The 16,821-nt window shown below is 45.5% G+C and overlaps 2 protein-coding genes across 5 annotated transcripts in view; one reads left to right on the plus strand and one right to left on the minus strand.

Annotated features, from left to right (window-relative positions):
- Window positions 1-5,764, minus strand: part of FAM104A (family with sequence similarity 104 member A) — a 21,053-nt gene extending 15,289 nt beyond the window's left edge. For all 3 annotated transcript variants that reach the window (XR_003525170.1, XM_027624941.1, XM_027624940.1), the window contains exons 1-2: window positions 5,427-5,764; window positions 843-942 (exon numbers count right to left, since the gene is read on the minus strand). Coding sequence is in view for 2 of the 3 variants with exons in the window: in XM_027624941.1 (XP_027480742.1) it covers window positions 843-942; window positions 5,427-5,647 (321 nt within the window). In the remaining variant the exon portion in view is untranslated. The remainder of the gene's footprint in view (window positions 1-842; window positions 943-5,426) is intronic.
- Window positions 5,730-16,541, plus strand: C16H17orf80 (chromosome 16 C17orf80 homolog). 2 transcript variants are annotated; one of them, XM_027624938.1, is made up of 7 exons: window positions 5,730-5,852; window positions 5,943-6,068; window positions 6,630-6,764; window positions 8,189-9,700; window positions 14,086-14,193; window positions 14,763-14,867; window positions 16,385-16,541. In XM_027624938.1, exons 4-7 carry the CDS (start codon window positions 8,215-8,217, stop codon window positions 16,405-16,407), a joined length of 1,722 nt encoding a protein of 573 aa, XP_027480739.1. In that variant the 5' UTR covers window positions 5,730-5,852; window positions 5,943-6,068; window positions 6,630-6,764; window positions 8,189-8,214; the 3' UTR covers window positions 16,408-16,541. The 2 variants fall into 2 exon arrangements, with proteins under 2 accessions (XP_027480739.1, XP_027480740.1); XM_027624939.1 differs by lacking the exons at window positions 5,730-5,852; window positions 5,943-6,068 and adding an exon at window positions 6,076-6,352.
- The last annotated feature ends 280 nt before the right edge of the window (window positions 16,542-16,821 follow it).

Below are 16,821 nucleotides of genomic sequence, written 5' to 3' on the forward strand. Positions count from 1 at the left end.
AGGTTAGCCTCCTTTCCCTCTGTAGGGCAGCCCTTGGAGTGCACACAGAAACTCTGCCGCCAGTATGCACACTGAAGCTCTCTTTTCAGGAAACCAAAACTTCAGGAGCTCTTTCCCCCTCTCCCCGCTTGCTCCCCTCCACCCTGCCACCTGCAGGAGCTCTTTTAGGACAACATAAAAAAGCAGTAATGCTTAAAAACAGGATTTTGTGTACACACGCATCACCTATTCTGAATGTTTATATAGTTCCTCATAAAGACGTGTGAATGGGGCGCCTGGGTGGCTCAGATGGTTAAGCGTCTGCCTTCGGCTCGGGTCATGATCCCAGGGTCCTGGGATCGAGTCCCGCATCGGGCTCCCTGCTAGGCGGGGAGCCTGCTTCTCCCTCTGCCTCTCTCTCTCTCTCTCTCTCTCTCTCTCTGACTCTCATGAATAAATAAATAAATAAAACATTTACCAAAAAAAAAAAAAAAAAAAGACATGTGAATGAAAGCAACCAAATATACTTGGCTTAAGGATAATTAATGGCTCATAAACTATTAGAAAACAGTTGGTTTCTGAAATTCAACTAGACAGCTCAAAGATGAGTTTTCAAAGGTCCATGAAGCTTCTAACAAATTCTGGGCTGTGTGTATGTATTAATATGTGCAGACATACACCACTTTGCTGGGGAGAAGGTGCATAGCTTCCTCAAAGGGGCCATGACTCAAAAGAAGTTGAAACCACTGCAATCAAGTAAGATCACTTTTATTTATTCGAAGAATAATTTTAATTACATGAAGAAACTGGGTTATTTAGCTCAAGTCAATGAAAACAGCAGAGATTCTGAACACACTTCCTACCTCTGTGTCCCAGGAATCATGAAAGACAGGGTTTCTACTACTCCTCTTGGTCTGCGGGGGAAGATGATGGTCTTCTTCATTGCCATTCCTTCTCCTTTTCCTGAAATTAAATCACAAGGAGAAAAAAAAAACCCAACAATTGATCTTTTAGACTCTTAAAATTGTAAATCATGACAACAAATTTGCCCTCTTGCCTGAGAAAACAGAATTCATCATATGCTATCCCAATAGGTAAAAAGTTAGAAGTACACCATCGCTGGGCACAAAGAGTGAAAATATAAAATAGCAGCAGTAGGGGCGAGCTTAAATTAGTACAACTGATTTCTAAAAAGAAGCTTGGCAACTTTAAATGCCTACTGGGAATAAGTAAGTGCAGGGTGATGCTAATGACTAAGCTTCCAAATTCCACCTAATTAAGGTTATCTTCCCTCTGCATTTCCTGAAATCACAATTTCAGGTTACCTCATCTTATTGCCTTCCATAGGACAACATGTAAGACAGGAGTGGCTGCCTCTGCCCATGTACCCCCAAAATCCTAATGAAAATGGTGCTACACAGGGATATCATCAGAGGTTCATGTGGGCTCTAATCTGCAGTTTTCTTTCATCCCTGATTTCCCCCCAATTATCACAATGCAACAAAAGCTCAATGCCCTCTAAAGCATTAGATCACCCTTCCGGACCATCACTGGAAAGGCTGCTCTGAGACACATTAATTACATTATTCTCTCTACACCACCTAGTATTATATGTTACGTCACCAGATTGTTACTTTGAGTTTGCAGCACAAGCTGCTCAAAATTTTCAGGTTTAAGGAAAAACTACATATTAAGAATTAAGTGCTCCTAGAAGGGCTTCTAAGCCCCCGTTTAGAAGACAGAAAATAGAAACAAATTAGAGGAGGTAGGTATCATTTGAAGGCAAACTGCCCGGAACTGTGCTATCCAATATGGTAGCCACTAGCCACATGCAGTTATTTACATTTAATATCCAGTTCCTTAGTCACACCAGCTACATTTTCAGTGTTCAAAGGTCACAGGTAGCTAGTGGCAACTGTACTGGATAGCACAGAGGACATTCCCATTGCTACAGAAAATGCCACTGGACCACACTGGCAAGAGGCCAATTTATACAAAGCAGCATAATCTATTATAATGAAAACTCTTAAAGATTCAGGTTTCTAAAGCTAGAGGAAAAACAGCTTTGGGGAAAGTACTGAATTTGAGCACCCGGTATCTTCTATAGTCGTATATTTTCTATGCGAGGAGTGTGGCATAGTGGGGCAGGTCTATAATCCAAAGGTTTTCAGTTGAGGTCTTGATACTGGAGAAAATTTAAGTTATCACCCTGAGCTCAATTCCTTGTATTCTGCAATACTCCTGTACACTGAATACATGCAACTTTATTAATGAGAACAGATCCAGTTTAGGCTTGGAATGATAAATTGTGAGTGTGTGGTTCCGATCAAGCATTAACCAACCTGCAAAGGGCTATACCACTGACCTCATTCTAAGACTCAGTTGTTTCTAAGATCATCATTTCTGCTCCCTAACCCTTCTCTCAGGACATTAGATCTTAACCGCACATTACTGTGAAGTATGTAGAGGTTAAAAACTAGGTGAAAAGCAGGTTTAATACTCATTTAAATGGATGTGCTATTACCGCAGACTTGAACCAAATAATTATTATTTTCACCACTATATGATCAGAGAATTTTTTTGGAAAAGAGCTGCAGTTACAGAGCAAGGTCCAACAGAAGACCAGTAGCCACCCCAGGGAAACTCCCCAAATGCTGGTCCCCAAACTCTTCTCTTATCAATATGCCAGCAGCTGACTGTGCTCTGGGCTGCTGAGCCACTCTAACCACTTATGAGCCTGACCCAAACTTTCCAACATCCTCGTTTATAACCCATGGCATATCTCTGCAGTGACAAAATGAACATCAAGGAGGTTGTCAGGCAAAAAGGTTGTGAGAACAGAGGATGAGCTGGTTTTGTAGATTTCAAGTAAACTCTGGGAAAGTCACATGAAATATCCCTGCCTCATAATCAGCTGCTTTCTCAAGGTACCCCAATCAGCTCCTGTAGGGGGCCCTCTCCTTTGGATGGTACTGAGTAAGAATGAGCCCTCCTGTTCTTCTCCTTTTTCTAGGCTCTTTGTAGATTCTATCCTTGAAATAGTCCTCTTTCAACAGTATTGTTAGTAATTGCCAAGATTATAGCTTCATGTTCAACCGTATCCACAAAGTCAGATTATAGCCTTCCCCATTAATGCCACAGACCAGGTTATAATTTTAGCAGCCACCATATAATTGATTATGTTCTCCCCAGGCATCTAGTTACAAATTGTTGTTTAGCATCTGTTACTTTTAAGGATGGTTGATTACATCACTGCTCATCCTTTCATTTCTTTCCAATCTTCCTGTCATCTAGAGACTGAACACAGAAGAAATCTTAAGAGTATGGAGACTAGTGTTTTTCAAACTTTTTTTTTTCTTATAGTAACAGAGCCCTTTTTTTCTATCAGGAAAAAAAAAATCACTCAATATATATATGAAATAAAGGACTTGTTTTGGTTAAAGTAGGGGTTTCCTTGGCATACATCTACCCCTCTATGGCCACCTCAGTATATTTTAAAACAGTCTGAAAAATCACCATCTCAGACCAACCCCTTATCTTTTTTTTTTTTTAGATTTCATTTATTTATTTGACAGAGAGCGACACAGCGAGAGAGGGAACACAAGCGGGGAGAGTGGGAGAGGGAGAAGCAGGCTTCCCACAGAGCAGGGAGCCTGATATGGGGCTCGATCCCAGGACCCCGGGATCATGACCTGAGCCCAAGGCAGACGCTTAACGACTGAGCCACCCAGGCGCCCCAAGACCAACCCCTCATCTTAAAATTGAGGAAACAGATCCAGAAAACTGAGCTGACCTGGAGATACGATGACAGCGGGAGCTGGAAGAGCTGGTCCATCATATTCCACAGAACATGGGGTGAAAAGTAGGTAAGAAGCCCCTGTCCAAATCACATGCGTTTCCTTTATAGCAATGAAGTTACCAGTATAAACGTGTTGAGGTTATTTGCGTACTGGATAAAAGGCATCTGCTACCAGTATAAGCACATTCACATTTGCTTATCCAGTGATGGATAAAAGGAATCTTTCTGCAGGAAATATTTAGACTTTTGCAAATATGAGACATCACAAGAGACTATTAGAAGTATAAACTGGGTTTGGGAAAGAAAACAATAGCAGTTGGATCTGGCTTACTACGCCTAAGGATCTTGTTCCTAATTCCAATAGCAAGTCGGTAACTGGGCCCCTAATTTCAAATCTAGTCCATTCTTATTTTCTATACAAGCAGGATTTATGCCCCCACTCACTATATACCCAAATCAATAATCCAATGCAAAAGTATGGGTGACCCCAGATTTTCACTATCCGACCAAATAACTTCAGGATGCTTTCCAGAATCTTAATCCCTGAACTGACCATCCTCCATAGCAAGATCTTTGTGGGAAGACTGTCAATCACATTCAGAGCCAATGAAAATATGGAACAACAAGAAAAAATCCAGCATAATCTACCAAGGCAAACCTATTTTATTCACTTGAGCTTTAGTGAGACTATTGGGAAATAATGAAAAGAGCAGTGAACCTGGAAAGACTCGAGTAAACCGGCTGAGCTCTCTGTTTCCTCATCAGAAAAATGACAGTGTTGGACTTGGTGATCTACAGGTTTTCACTTCAAATTCCACGATGAGGGGTTTTTCTAATTTGAAGTAAAGTTGCTCCTCTTCATTTGGGGTACCCAATCCCAACTCTCTCCTCCCCACCTTCTTACAGGAGGAAATGAGGAGAAAAGAAAGAAAGAAAGAAACTGCAGCTTGATCCGGACTCTATTCTGCACTCGTCAAGCAAGCACAGCACCCCTAGGTGAAGACCCGGGTCCTGAAGCCAGGCTCAGTGGAAAAGTAGAGCATCGCGATACAGCCCTACCTCCCGCCTTCGGAGTCAAACGGCTCCGCATCCAAACAGTTTAGAATCCTGCCTGTTAATGCTACAAGCCACTTTGCTCATCTGCCCTTCCATGTCCACAACCGTCCGAGGGCACAAATTCTTCCATCTATCCCCATCCTTCCCTGCTACAGAGTTAAATCCAATCCTTCTTTCTGACCTTGGGGAGACGGCAGCTCCCCGCCCCTGCCCCTCAAAGACGTCCTAGGGGCTCCCTCTCAAAGATCAGACATTCCTCCCATCCCCCCACCCTCCTAAATTTAGGACAGGGAAGCTTTAGGGCCACTGTCTCTCTTCTGGGACCGTTCAGTCTGCATTCCAAGTAGGGAAAGACGAGGAAGGGGAAAAAAAGACGGGGTTGGGGTGGGGGAGACGTGGACCCCGGCGAGTCACTCCTCCAGCACCTCAGGAACCAGGTACTTGCGCATCCCTCTCCCTCCTCCCCCGGGCCGCGAAGCACCCAGATGGAGACCCTCAGGGCTCACGCTTGCTCGGACCCCCGCTTCGCGCGCCCCTTCGGCTCCAGCCCCCGGCGAGGGGCTGGGAAGGAAGGGGGTCCCTGTGGTCTCACCTGGGGCGGAGGCGCTCGCTCATGGCAGCCGGTGGAGGGGAGCGACGCGGCGCCGCTCCGCGAGAAGAGGGAACAGAGGGTGTTGCGTTCCGGCGGCCGCCACGCCCACCCCCTCGGGCCTTGGCTCTAGCCGCGGCGCGGGTGGACGCCGCCGGCGGTGAGTACCCCTCGGTGGGACCTGTACCACCGCTACTTCCGGCGTCTGCTCCGCGCCCCCCCATGTCGCAGCCGCCGTGGTACCGCCCTCTCGCGGCTGCGCAGTGGCGCGACCGCGGCCGCGCCGACCGGTAACCCCGCCCACGGGAAGAGGCGGGCTCGGAGTGGGGAGGAGTGACTGAGAGCTTCTGGGAGAGAGGACCTCACGAGAGGCGGCCTGAGCTTTCGCCTGTTCGCAGCGGAGCGGGGACGGCATAAAAGTCAAGCCAGGTTTAAATTAACTTAAATTACGTCATCATAATACGATACAAGTATTTGAGTTAGGCCCCTGTGCGGTAACAATTTTTTTTTAAAACACAGCTGAGAAGCATCAGGCAGGGGCGCAGACGGCCTGCAGCGGGTGCCTGCCGGGGAGTTGGGAAGCGGCTCGAGGGCTGCGCTGGGGGGCTTGTCGCGGGGGCTTCCGGAACTTCCGCGCCTGGCGAGGTGAGGATGCTGCTCTGGGTTAGTCGCGGCCGGTCGTGCTGTGTCCTGTGGCCCACGCCCTGGGTCGGGGATGGGGGAGTGCTTCCCGGCATAGGAGGGAGTCGATCGGATGGCGGGCCAGCCGGGGGGGGTTGCTTCCCGGGGCGGCAGGACGAGCCCCCTTCGGCGTCCGTGCGGTTCCGGCGCCTCCGGCTGGGGCTGCAGGGGAGGAGAGCCCGGTGCCTCAAGCAGCCCGGCGGTCCCCGCCCACTCAGCGTGAAGCAGCGGCTCCGCTTCCGGAAAAAGTGAGGGAGCCGGGAGGGGGGGCGGGCCAGGTACCGCGGCGGTGGCGGGTAGGGGTTGGGGAGTCCGCGGCGGGGTGGGGGGAGGGGAGGCGTTTGGCAGGAGTCCCACGGGCTCTGCGCCCGGAAGGCGGGCGCGGTCTTAACTGTTTGCTTGCCGGAGCACCGAGGGGGACTTGTCCTGCGGATAACCCAGTTAGCTTGTACTTGGTTCAGTGCCGCGCCACATCCATTCACTGGGTGTGCTGTCGAGTTACTTTTCTGATTGTGTCTCGCGCAGGCTGACAGTTAAAATCGAGTTTGTTCTGCCAGACTCGGGAACTGCGATCGTGAGGCATGGAGATCCAAGAGAAACAACCACAAAATTAGCATTCTTCTGGAGAAGCTCCAGTAAGAAAGTAGTCAGTCACCCACGGTAAGACGTTACCACGTGAGCGTACAGGATCTTTCCAGTAGGATTAAGTGTGGTGGAGTAATGTAGAGGCAGACATGTCTAAGAGGTCCCTAGCCCCTTCTAAAGTTAATTAGTCCAAGGCCCGTGGACTGGCTTCAGTTGTGGGTATTTTTGTAAGTCAGCAGCCCATAACTTTGATTGTATTGTCAAGGGGTACCTCTAAAGTAAGAATAATTAAAGTTCTTTGGCCGGAAACAGCTTCGTTTTGCCTGAGCTCATATAGGATCCTAAATGGATTGGCCAGGATTCTATGTATTTATTTTGTAAATGGTTTTAGTCTCATTTTTTGACCTATTCAGTAGTCAGAAGACATTCACAGTTAGTCATCTATGATGATAGCATTTGCATATTTATGTCTAGAAAAGGAATTCATTCAACTCTCATATGCCAGGCTCAGTGCTCAAAGAGGTACAAATGATACATGGTATTTTTTCACGTTTTTACGTGGTATGAGTATCACAAAGATTTCAAATAATGAACTTGCTGATAGTCCATTGTACTTACTCCTTAAGTCAAAAATTGGGGACTCTGTCCCCTCCATGTATGTATCATTTGTACATCATAAACACTTTTACACATACATGTATGTGTGTATACACATATTATTAATATGGTGTTAGAGCTTCATTTCTCATGCTGAAATGATGGAAGGTCTTGCACCGAAGTGGATCTTCCATATACAACTTTGAAAACCATGACTCTAAGCAACAGCCATCAGATTCTGGCCTGAGTTTTTACTCTTTATTATTCTTTCCTTAAACGATGTGTTTGAGGGGTTTTAACAATTTCTTTATACTCTTGTAATAACCAGTTGACTTGCTGTAACCTTAAACAGCAAACGTTTTAATCTGACTGGTATATTGAAGCTTTATTTATTTGAAGAGAGAGAGCATGGGGGGGGGGGCCAGAGGGAGAAGCAGACTCCCCGCTGAGCAGGGAGCCCCACTCAGGGCTCAATCCCAGGACCCTGGGATCATGACCTGAGCTGAAGGCAGATGCTTAACGACTAAGCCACCCAGGCGCCCCCTTACTGGTATTTTGTACAACTTTTTCTTCCATTAATTTAACCATTAACTTGTTAGATTAGTGTTTTGGCTTTCCTCATCTACTAGTTAGGGATGTTGAAAACCCCTTTGGTTGTTTTTTTTTACTAACAATTGATTCTTGGAAGACTTTAAGAAATGTAAACAGAAGTGAAGCCAGGGATATTTATCTTAAAACTGTGTCTTCTATTTTCTACCTCTGTAAGAAAAAGAATAAGTCAAAACACATTTCTTAAAGCTTCCTTCAATCTAGGTTCTTCCACATGAAAGGTACACACATAAATGAGATGTTAGTAATTACCAACTATGTGCCCCTCATAATGTCCCATTTACCTTTTTCAGGAATAGGAGAGTGATACTCATCCAGGATGGAAGTGTGTCCTTACTGTAAAAAGCCATTTAAACGATTAAAATCCCACTTACCGTACTGTAAGATGAAAGGATCAACTGTACCGGCTGATCAGAAAGCTTGTCAGTCCAAGCTCGCTACACGCCCACACGCTAAAAAAATGAAAGGGCCAATCACAGACTTAAATAACACTAAAGAGAGAGAGTTGGAGACGGAGAGTAAGAAGAGAGATACCAACTTGGTAAAAGACAAACCAGAACGGGCAACAAAGTCTTTTCCACTATTGGCTGTTGGTTTGGAAAGAGCAGGTAGTACAAAGGCAGATAAAGACATCCAGAATCAAGTTCAGTGCTCCATCAAAAAGTTGAAAAATACTGACCCAAAGATTACTTTCCAGGGAGAAACGAAGGCTCAGTTTTATGCATCAGAGGACACCACTCCTGAAAGAGAACTTGTCAGATATTTGCCTCCATCAGGGGAAAGTAGAAGTAACCTTTCAGAAACTGAAATATCTTTACCTCTTGGCCCAGTAGAACCTTTTTCATCAACTCAAGATAGAAAATACTCTTCAGCTTTACCCAGTGATGTTCAGACCACTTCTACTGATTTAAGATTGAACAAAATTGATCACCCAAGACAGAAGCTTCTAGTAAATTTACCAGATAAGCCTATTGGTGATTATCACAGTTCTCCCATGAATCTCAATTATGGGGTTGAAAGACTACAAACATCATTGTCAAGCAATGAGAGACAGTCCGAGGCCAGGGACCACCTCTCAGAAGTCTCTTCTCATGTTAGAGACTCTGCGATTCAAGAAAAGAACATGGAATCACAATTGTTAAATTTTAAAGTTAGCGCAGTCGACATCCCAGTCAGGGAGAACCAAGGAAAAGGACTGAACCTTGGAACAGAGGCACACGGGAGCAGAGGAAATGCAGAGAAAAGCGTATCTGTAAAAGCAATCCCGGAATGGGCTTCTGTGAATGGTGATGCAAAGAACATCAGGAGTAATGATTCAGCCACAGAGAAGAAAGGTCCAGATGAAGGTCCCAGTTTAAGTTTGTTCACTCCAAGAGAGACAGCCTGCAGTGGGCCGTTCCCTGTGTCACGGTCGTATAATGAAAGCCTTGCCTCTCTGGCTGTCAGATTCTTTCCAGAAGAGAAGGCAGAAGCCTGCAGCCTTAACCGAGTCCCTGTTGTGAAGGTGTTAACAGAGAGTGAAGGAGCCTCGCTGCAACACAAATCTGGCTATGGGCCCGAAGTGTCACACCCTGGGTGCCAACAGACCTTCCATTCAATCCTGCCTCGCGCCTCTTACAGCCCCTTCAGTCAGACTGGCATTGCTGATAGGCAGACCCTTTCAAGCTCCTTGGGGCTGGAGTGGTTTCCAGAGCTCTATCCTGGTTATCTTGGACTAGGAGTATTGCCAGGGAAGCCCCAGTATTGGAATGCAATGACCCAAAAGCCTCAGCTCACCAGTCCCCAGGAGGAGAGACTCTCAAAAGGTAAACATGCTCATTTTCATGGGCCATCCAGCCCATCCATACAGCTCTGTGCCTTTTGAATTAATGAGGTTCAGATTACTCCTGTTTTTGCTCATTCAGCTTATTTTTACCTAGGCATTCCAGTATACCAGACTTAAAATTGTTCTGAAAACATTAATTCTTGCTCCAGAATTAGTACCAGTGGTGTTTATCATTCTCTTTTCCCCTCCAGGCAGAGTTGAAGGTCGGACTAGGCCAGGTCAGCCGGTGACATTGGTCACTTGCGTTTTCACAGCAGGAGGAGGCATGGCCAGTAGATGTTGGGCAGGTGTTCAAGCTGTCTTGAGAGATCCAGTAAGAGATTGTGGAAAGAGACAGACAGACTGTGAGGCTGTCTCCTCAGAAGCTCTCTGGAGGCTCCTTGCCAGTGCCTGGAATGGTTTAAGTGGCCCCAGAGAGCTGGGAAGTTCCTGGCATTTCAGGGAATCCTCCCTTTTTCCTGCATGACCTGACCTTCAGTTATTGGACTACCTCTAGTTACAGTACATAAAGTTTCTTCATTTTCTTCACCAGGAAGCTTTAGGTTTTTCTTTTTTTCAGGTTTCTAGAAGCACAGTTGGTTTAATATAGCATTCAGATTTCATGTGTGTGTATTATTTACTAGTGCTTTTAGCTTCGACAGGAGACCTGTAGCAACTCCGAATAGCTTTGCACCTGGAAAAGTTGTAACATCTCTTCTTAAAAGGGACATATTTTCTCTCTCTGGTATATTTTATAAATTTTTACATATTCACTAAACCCCAGGTCTTCTGGTCTGAAAAGCATTTTTTTTTTGGTATGGTAATTATTTCTTTCTAAAGATGTCAAAACAGAAGTGTAGTAAGTGAAGAGTGTTGCTAGCTAAAGCTACATCTTCGACTGCTTTAGTGGTTACCGATTTTCCTACCAACAGACCTAACCTCCAGAGTTGTAGTCTGTCTCAAGTTCAAAGTTGGATCCCCAAGCCCCTTCTCCATGTTGACATAGAATTACTATTAACATCTGTGTTGCTTTGTTTTCAGAGTGCTTCCATCCGTTTTCTTATTTCAGGCTCGCCACGCTGAGAGGTGGGCAGTGATTTTGCTCTGTTTGGCAGGTGATGAAATAGGCAGAGAGGATAAGTGATTGGTTCAAGGTCATGTTGCCAGTAGATGGTAGAGCAGCAGGTAGAACACAGTCTCTTTCAGACCACATTTCGCCCTCTCCACTAAACTGTATTGCAGAAAGTGCGCCTTAACTAGAAACACAGGTGGTTGTCAGATCTCCACTTCTCTGTGGTTTGCAGTGGCCCGTGGCAAATCTCTCTGGCAAGTGGGACTTCTTTATTTCCTGTACTGTCTTTAATAGTGCTGAGGAATGTCTCTGATACAGGCACTTTTCATTTCAGAGAAGGGGAGGGGACTAACATTGGTTGGGTGATGACTGTACCAGACACTGCTAGGTATGTGGCATTATTATCTCATTCAACCTTCATGACAACTCAGGTGACTGTCACTGAAGTCATTGTCCCACCTTCCTTTATAGATGAGGAATCTGAACCCCTGACATGTTAAGTGATGTGCCCATGTTCATACAGTAAGTGGTGGTCAAAGAGAGAACCTTAAGCAGGCTCCACACTGAGTGCGGAGCCTGAGCTGAAATCAAGTCAGACGCTTAACCAACTGAGCCACCCAGGCGCCCCAGGTTCAGAGCTCTTCTGTTCTCTTTTATTGGTTACAGTCTGCAGTACTCTGATTAGTTTGGCAGACTGAGAGTTCTGAGGACACCACAGAGTTGGGTTTCAGTAAGTCAGGAACAAGAATTAGGCTTATGGAACTCGGCAGCATTAGGAGCCGTCTTGTGAGGTTTAATAAGGATTTTCACAGACTTACTACCCAAAAAAAGCAGTTCTCCCAGCATTAGCAAAAATAGATTTTAGAAGTTCAGGATTTAAATCCCTGGAGACTCAGCAAATATAGTGCCTTAAGAGTCCTCAGCAATAGAAATTGGCTTCCTTTGTTCAAAGGCAAGCCTTGCACGCGCTTAGCTGGGGATGCTTGGCTGAGCCTTGGCTGAATTCAGGTGCCTAGGCTTTCAGGACTCGAGTTGAAGAGATCTAGGTCCTTGGGTCCCAAATCTGGACAACTGACAGTTTCACATAGGATTAAAGATTCCTGGACCTCATCCCCAGAGACTGATCCTGAAGTAGGGTCTAACGATCTTGTTTTCAAACACGTCTTAAGTGTTTCTGCAGAGCAGCCAAGTTTTAGAGTACCACTGGTATTGGGGAGGCCACTGGAGCGGGGAGCCTCAGACCCAGCATAGGGGATGGGGGGATCGGCAGATGGGGGGAAGGGAGGGAGAAGTTGGAAAAAACACAGTTCATGGAACTACAGAAAGCAAAATTTGGCTGGTGGGGATAGCAGAAGGTAAAATGAGGAAACTTGGGGCGCCTGGGTGGCTCAGTTGGTTAAGCGTCTGCGTTCAGCTCAGGTCATGATCCCAAGGTCCTGGGATCAAGCCCTGCATCAGGCTCCTTGCTCCACGGGGAGCCTGCTTCTCCTTCTCCCTCTCCCTGCTGCTCCCCCTGCTTGTGCTCTCTCTCTGTCTAATGAATAAATAAAATCTTTAAAAAAAAAAAAATGAAAGCTTACAGGGTCATGGGTTTAGGTGTTTTTTGGTGGTTTTTTTTTTTAAGTTTTTTTTTTTATCTTAGAACACAAGTGGGAGGGGCAGGGAGAGAGAGAGAGAGAGTCTTAAGCAGACTCTGCCCTGAGTGCAGAGCCCCATGCAGAGTTTGATCCCACAACCCTCAGATCACAACCTGAGCCAAAACCAAGACTCTAAAACTTAACTGACTACGCTACCCAGGCGCCCTGCGTCATGGGTTTTTAAAGGCCATTCTCTCATCAAATAGCATTTCCAGAAATAAACTGTCCTGGTGAGATGCTTGAGACGGCACATGTGGGGAAGGATCAGGGCAGAACAGGAGCAGCACAAGCCAGGATGAGTCTGCTAGTAGAGGAGGCCCTGAAAGGGGAGTTTTTACATAAAAGAACATGTGACAACAGCCAGAGAGACCTAAGGGGTGAGTCAAGTCACATGTCCAGAGTTCCAGCCAGGCCAGAGAGGTGGTAGGAAGTGTTAGAGGTACCCAAGGTAGGGACGGGACGGTTCCGGCGTTTCTGTGAGCAGAGCTGTTGTCACTAGGTTTGGGATGTAAGGACGTCAACACTAGCAGGTCAAGGACAGGAGATGGCAGTGGGTGTTAGCATTCTTGGGCCCACAGCCAGGCCGAAAGGGATGTAGATCAGAACCCAGGGTCCCTGAGTAGCAGGAAGGATGAACTGGAGAAGCTCTAACAGAACTTCTGTGGGTTCTGAGCTGGCCTCTCCTGGGCTTCAGGCTCTTTTATAGCCCAGCTCAGGGCCAGAACTGATAATGTTCACACAAGTTTGAACTCTTAATGAAGGAGGCTGCTGGCTGGAGAAGGAACAGAGTTGAGGGGCCAACCCGTTCCTGACATGGCAGGGGAAATGGTTCTATAATTGGAGTTTTCACATAAGTGTCTCTTCCCATCTTTTTCCATTTTTTTCCAAGAAGAATGGATCATGTCGTGCTTTGTTTTTTAAGAGATTAATCTTCACCTTGGCGAAATAATTATTTTCCGTGTAATTTCTTGGAAGCCAGTATGGTTTTTCTCATTGTTCCTTAATGTAACAAGTGTTTGGATAGCATTTTTACATCCATAGCAACCTTTACCTCCTCTGCTAAACCTATCGTAAATATTTGCCTCATTTATCTTTTATCCCAATGAACCCCACCAAGACCAGAGAACCAGCAACAGTAGAGATTCCCTGCCTATCATTAAACAAAAACAGGTGCAGGAAAGCTGTAAATAGATAGCATTAAACCCTCCCTTCACATTCTACGTTCATTATTCACGTGTTAAACATAAATGAGAAATGTTGGCTGGTCAGTAATAGTGGGGCTCATAGGGCACACATGTTGATTCTAGTACATGTAGTGACAAGGAGTAGTAGGTACTATGATAGTAGAAAGTCCTGCCTTCTGCTAAAATGTTTAGCAAATGGAAAATGTAGACAGGTCATTTCATTAAGCATGTACACCTGGATCAGCTGCACGGTATGTTCATCAGATCAAAAAACATCTCCGAGTCCTGATCCCCAGGGGCTCCTTCAGCCTTTTGAGGAACCTCTTTCTGACTGGGAATCACCGGCTTTGACTTTGGGCACTTAGCTAGCTGCAGGCCCACACAACCAAGATCCCCTTCCTGCAGCCTGGCCCTGGGAACTGTGGGCACGGAGTGGCGGGAAAAAGCCTGAATCTTGATGAACGATCACAGTGCCTTCTGTTTGGAACCATAGTTCCTTTGTTGGAAAGAAGCTCGACTGCTCTCAGGAGTTTGGAACCCCCGACCAGACTTACAACCTCCAACTTGTCTCTGATGAGGCTCTTGGGAGCTGTCCAGAAAGGTGAGCTGGAGTCACGGACTGTTGGGTTGTGTTGCTGGTTCCAAGCATTTGGAGAAGTTTCTCTTACTTTAGCCATGGCTGTTACAGCAGGGCTAAGGGAAGGAGATAAGGAGACCAGTGCGTAGGCTTCCTTCTCTTCTCTTTGTCTGTTTTTGCCCTGGAATCTGACATAATCAAGAGCACCAAAGCCGGCAGAACAGCTGCCGCCATTTTGGAACAGAGTTCATTTCTGTCCTGTGCCCCCTCCCACCTACCCTCATCTCTCCCTTGCCCACCTTCATAGTCCCAGAGCCAGGAGAACTCTACACCTCGAGTTAACCAGTCTGTTTTAATCTCCCAACTCAAGATTGTGACTGAACTCTCCAAACAAGAATAACTAAATGTATTAAAATTGTGGTCTTCAGGATTTGAGCCTGAAATCTGTTTAAGAAATACCTATGTGGTGCTATGTCTAGTCTGTGCATTACAAGCCCAGCACCCATGCTAACCGGGAGAACTTGCATAACTGGCAGGTCGCGGCCACTAGTTACAGCTCACCATAGCAACCAGACATGTTTCTTTTTAAACAGGCTGGATCAGGTGCAGCACCACGGTGAGAAGCGGAGTTGGGGGCATCACCATGCTCTTTACGGGGTACTTCGTCCTGTGGTGCGGCTGGAGTTTCAGGCATCTGAGTAAGCCTTTTTGATATTTTTAGCCAAAATCCCAGGTCACATCCCATTACAGGGACCTCCAGGGGACTCTCCGAATTGCTTTTTATAGGATAGTGTTGCATTATCTGACATGCCCTCATGAATGAGCCACTGCCTTTGGTTTTTTTATTACAGATTATGGTTATAATGAACTTTATAAGATTTGACTAGAATTTACATAATTGCTCTTGTGCTCCACGTGAGGTTTTTCCTAGAGATCTGGTGGTCTTGTGCTTTCTCCTCTGAAAGTTGTTTGCCTGCCAGATCAGCACCCTTAATTCCTGCCTTAGAACTTCTTTTTAGCATTGAAACCAAACAGCTCTATACCCCAAGAGCGGAGGAGAAACCATACAGCTCTCACTCATGTGTCTGAGGGTCACAGAAATCTTAGTTAATGTGACTTTCACCACGTAAAACAAAAACATCTTTCCAGTTGGGAGTTTCAGCTTGCATCAGGTCTTACCAGGAGGAAAAATGTCTGAACTTCATTTGTCTTTTAGTCTAAGATGACTTTTCTCATTTTTTTAAAGTCTTGCTTTATAAAAATATATTTTTATAGTTAAAATGTTTAAAAGCCATTGTATAGAGGAGAATATCAAAAAAGCCCAGTATTTTTCCACAGTTAAAAAAAAAAAAGCCCAGGGGCGCCTGGGTGGCTCAGTCCTTGGGCATTTGCCTTGGCTCAGGTCATGATCCCAGAGTCCTGGGATCGAGCCCCGCATCGGGCTCCCTGCTCTGTGGGAAGCCTGCTTCTCCCTCTCCCAGTCCCCCTGCTTGTGTTCCTGCTCTCGCTGTCTCTCTCTCTGTCAAATAAATAAATGAAATCTTAAAAAAAAAAAAAAAAAAAAAAACTCAAGAAAAATTAAAAAAAATTTAAAAAGCCCAGTCGCTTTCTGAAAACTTTTTGTGTAAAAGTACAGGACAACCATTAATACCAGTGTAATTCACAAATGGTTAAAAGGACTTCTAAAATACCAGGACTTGGGGTGGCTTGGTTGGTAGAGCATGTGACTCTTGATCCCAGGGTTGTGAGTTCAAGCCCCATATTGGGTGTGGAGCCTACTTAAATGAAAAAAAAAAAAAGGACTTGACTCGAATTGGATTTTTTGACTGATTCAGTGTCTAGTAAGTGGGAGAGCAGGTCAAGTAGCAGAAATGGGACTTTGGTAAATTCCTACACATGGCTGGTGGGGAGCTGGTAGGTGGTGTGTGATCCACCTGTCCATGAGAAAGAGTTCCTTTCTGATCAGCCTTGCATACATGGAGACTCCTAAAAACCTTGCCTGCTTTCCCAGGGACAAGGCCTCCCCTTAAAGGCTTACCTGTCTGAAAGGGCTCAGTTGGTTGATACCTGAGGAGAAATTTCTGATTGCACCTAAGACTTTATTTCTGAATCTGTAAAACAAAGGGGAAACGGAATGATCTGCACAGGCAAGAGACAGAAACAGTCTTTAGGAGTGGCCTTGTGGATCCTTATACTTCTGTCTGTTTATCCAAAGAGCTGCAGCGTTGGCGTAAGTGATGACCTGGACACCGAGTACGGAAGCTTGGAGCCTCCAGGGAGCGTATGCTGGGGACACCTGCAGTGCAGATTTAACAATTTAAAATGGTTTGGGGGAGAGGGAGTGAAAAGAATAAAATTATTGGAATCTAAAACAGTTACAGAGGAAGTCCGTTTTTTTAACATGGACAGGTCTGGTTCTGGGTGGACATTTCTTTGGCTGGCTCTCAAGAGTGACAGTGATTGAATAGACTTCCATTTGTTTGCTCGTAAAGGCTGCTGGTTTTCAGGGAGGCATGAAGATGACAAAGGTCATCACTAAAATGTTTTAAATAATTATCTGTTAGTTCTCAGTAAATAATAATCTCACTTTTAAATCTTTCTCCCTAAAATTATTCTCTAAGCTTTGGCATTTTATTATTCATCCATACAAGA

The sequence above is a fragment of the Zalophus californianus genome, chromosome 16 (genome assembly GCF_009762305.2).
Source record: "Zalophus californianus isolate mZalCal1 chromosome 16, mZalCal1.pri.v2, whole genome shotgun sequence".
In the NCBI taxonomy this organism is placed as follows: Eukaryota; Metazoa; Chordata; class Mammalia; order Carnivora; family Otariidae; genus Zalophus; species Zalophus californianus.

What these genes read in the sequence shown, in the direction of transcription:
- C16H17orf80 (XM_027624938.1), top strand. Translation starts at nt 8,215, where the DNA reads ATGGAAGTGTGTCCTTACTGTAAAAAGCCATTTAAACGATTAAAATCC. An exon ending in GGAGGAGAGACTCTCAAAAG is followed by an intron (nt 9,701 to 14,085) that starts GTAAACATGCTC and finishes TTGGAACCATAG; the next exon opens with TTCCTTTGTTGGAAAGAAGC. An exon ending in CTGGAGTTTCAGGCATCTGA is followed by an intron (nt 14,868 to 16,384) that starts GTAAGCCTTTTT and finishes GTTTATCCAAAG; the next exon opens with AGCTGCAGCGTTGGCGTAAG.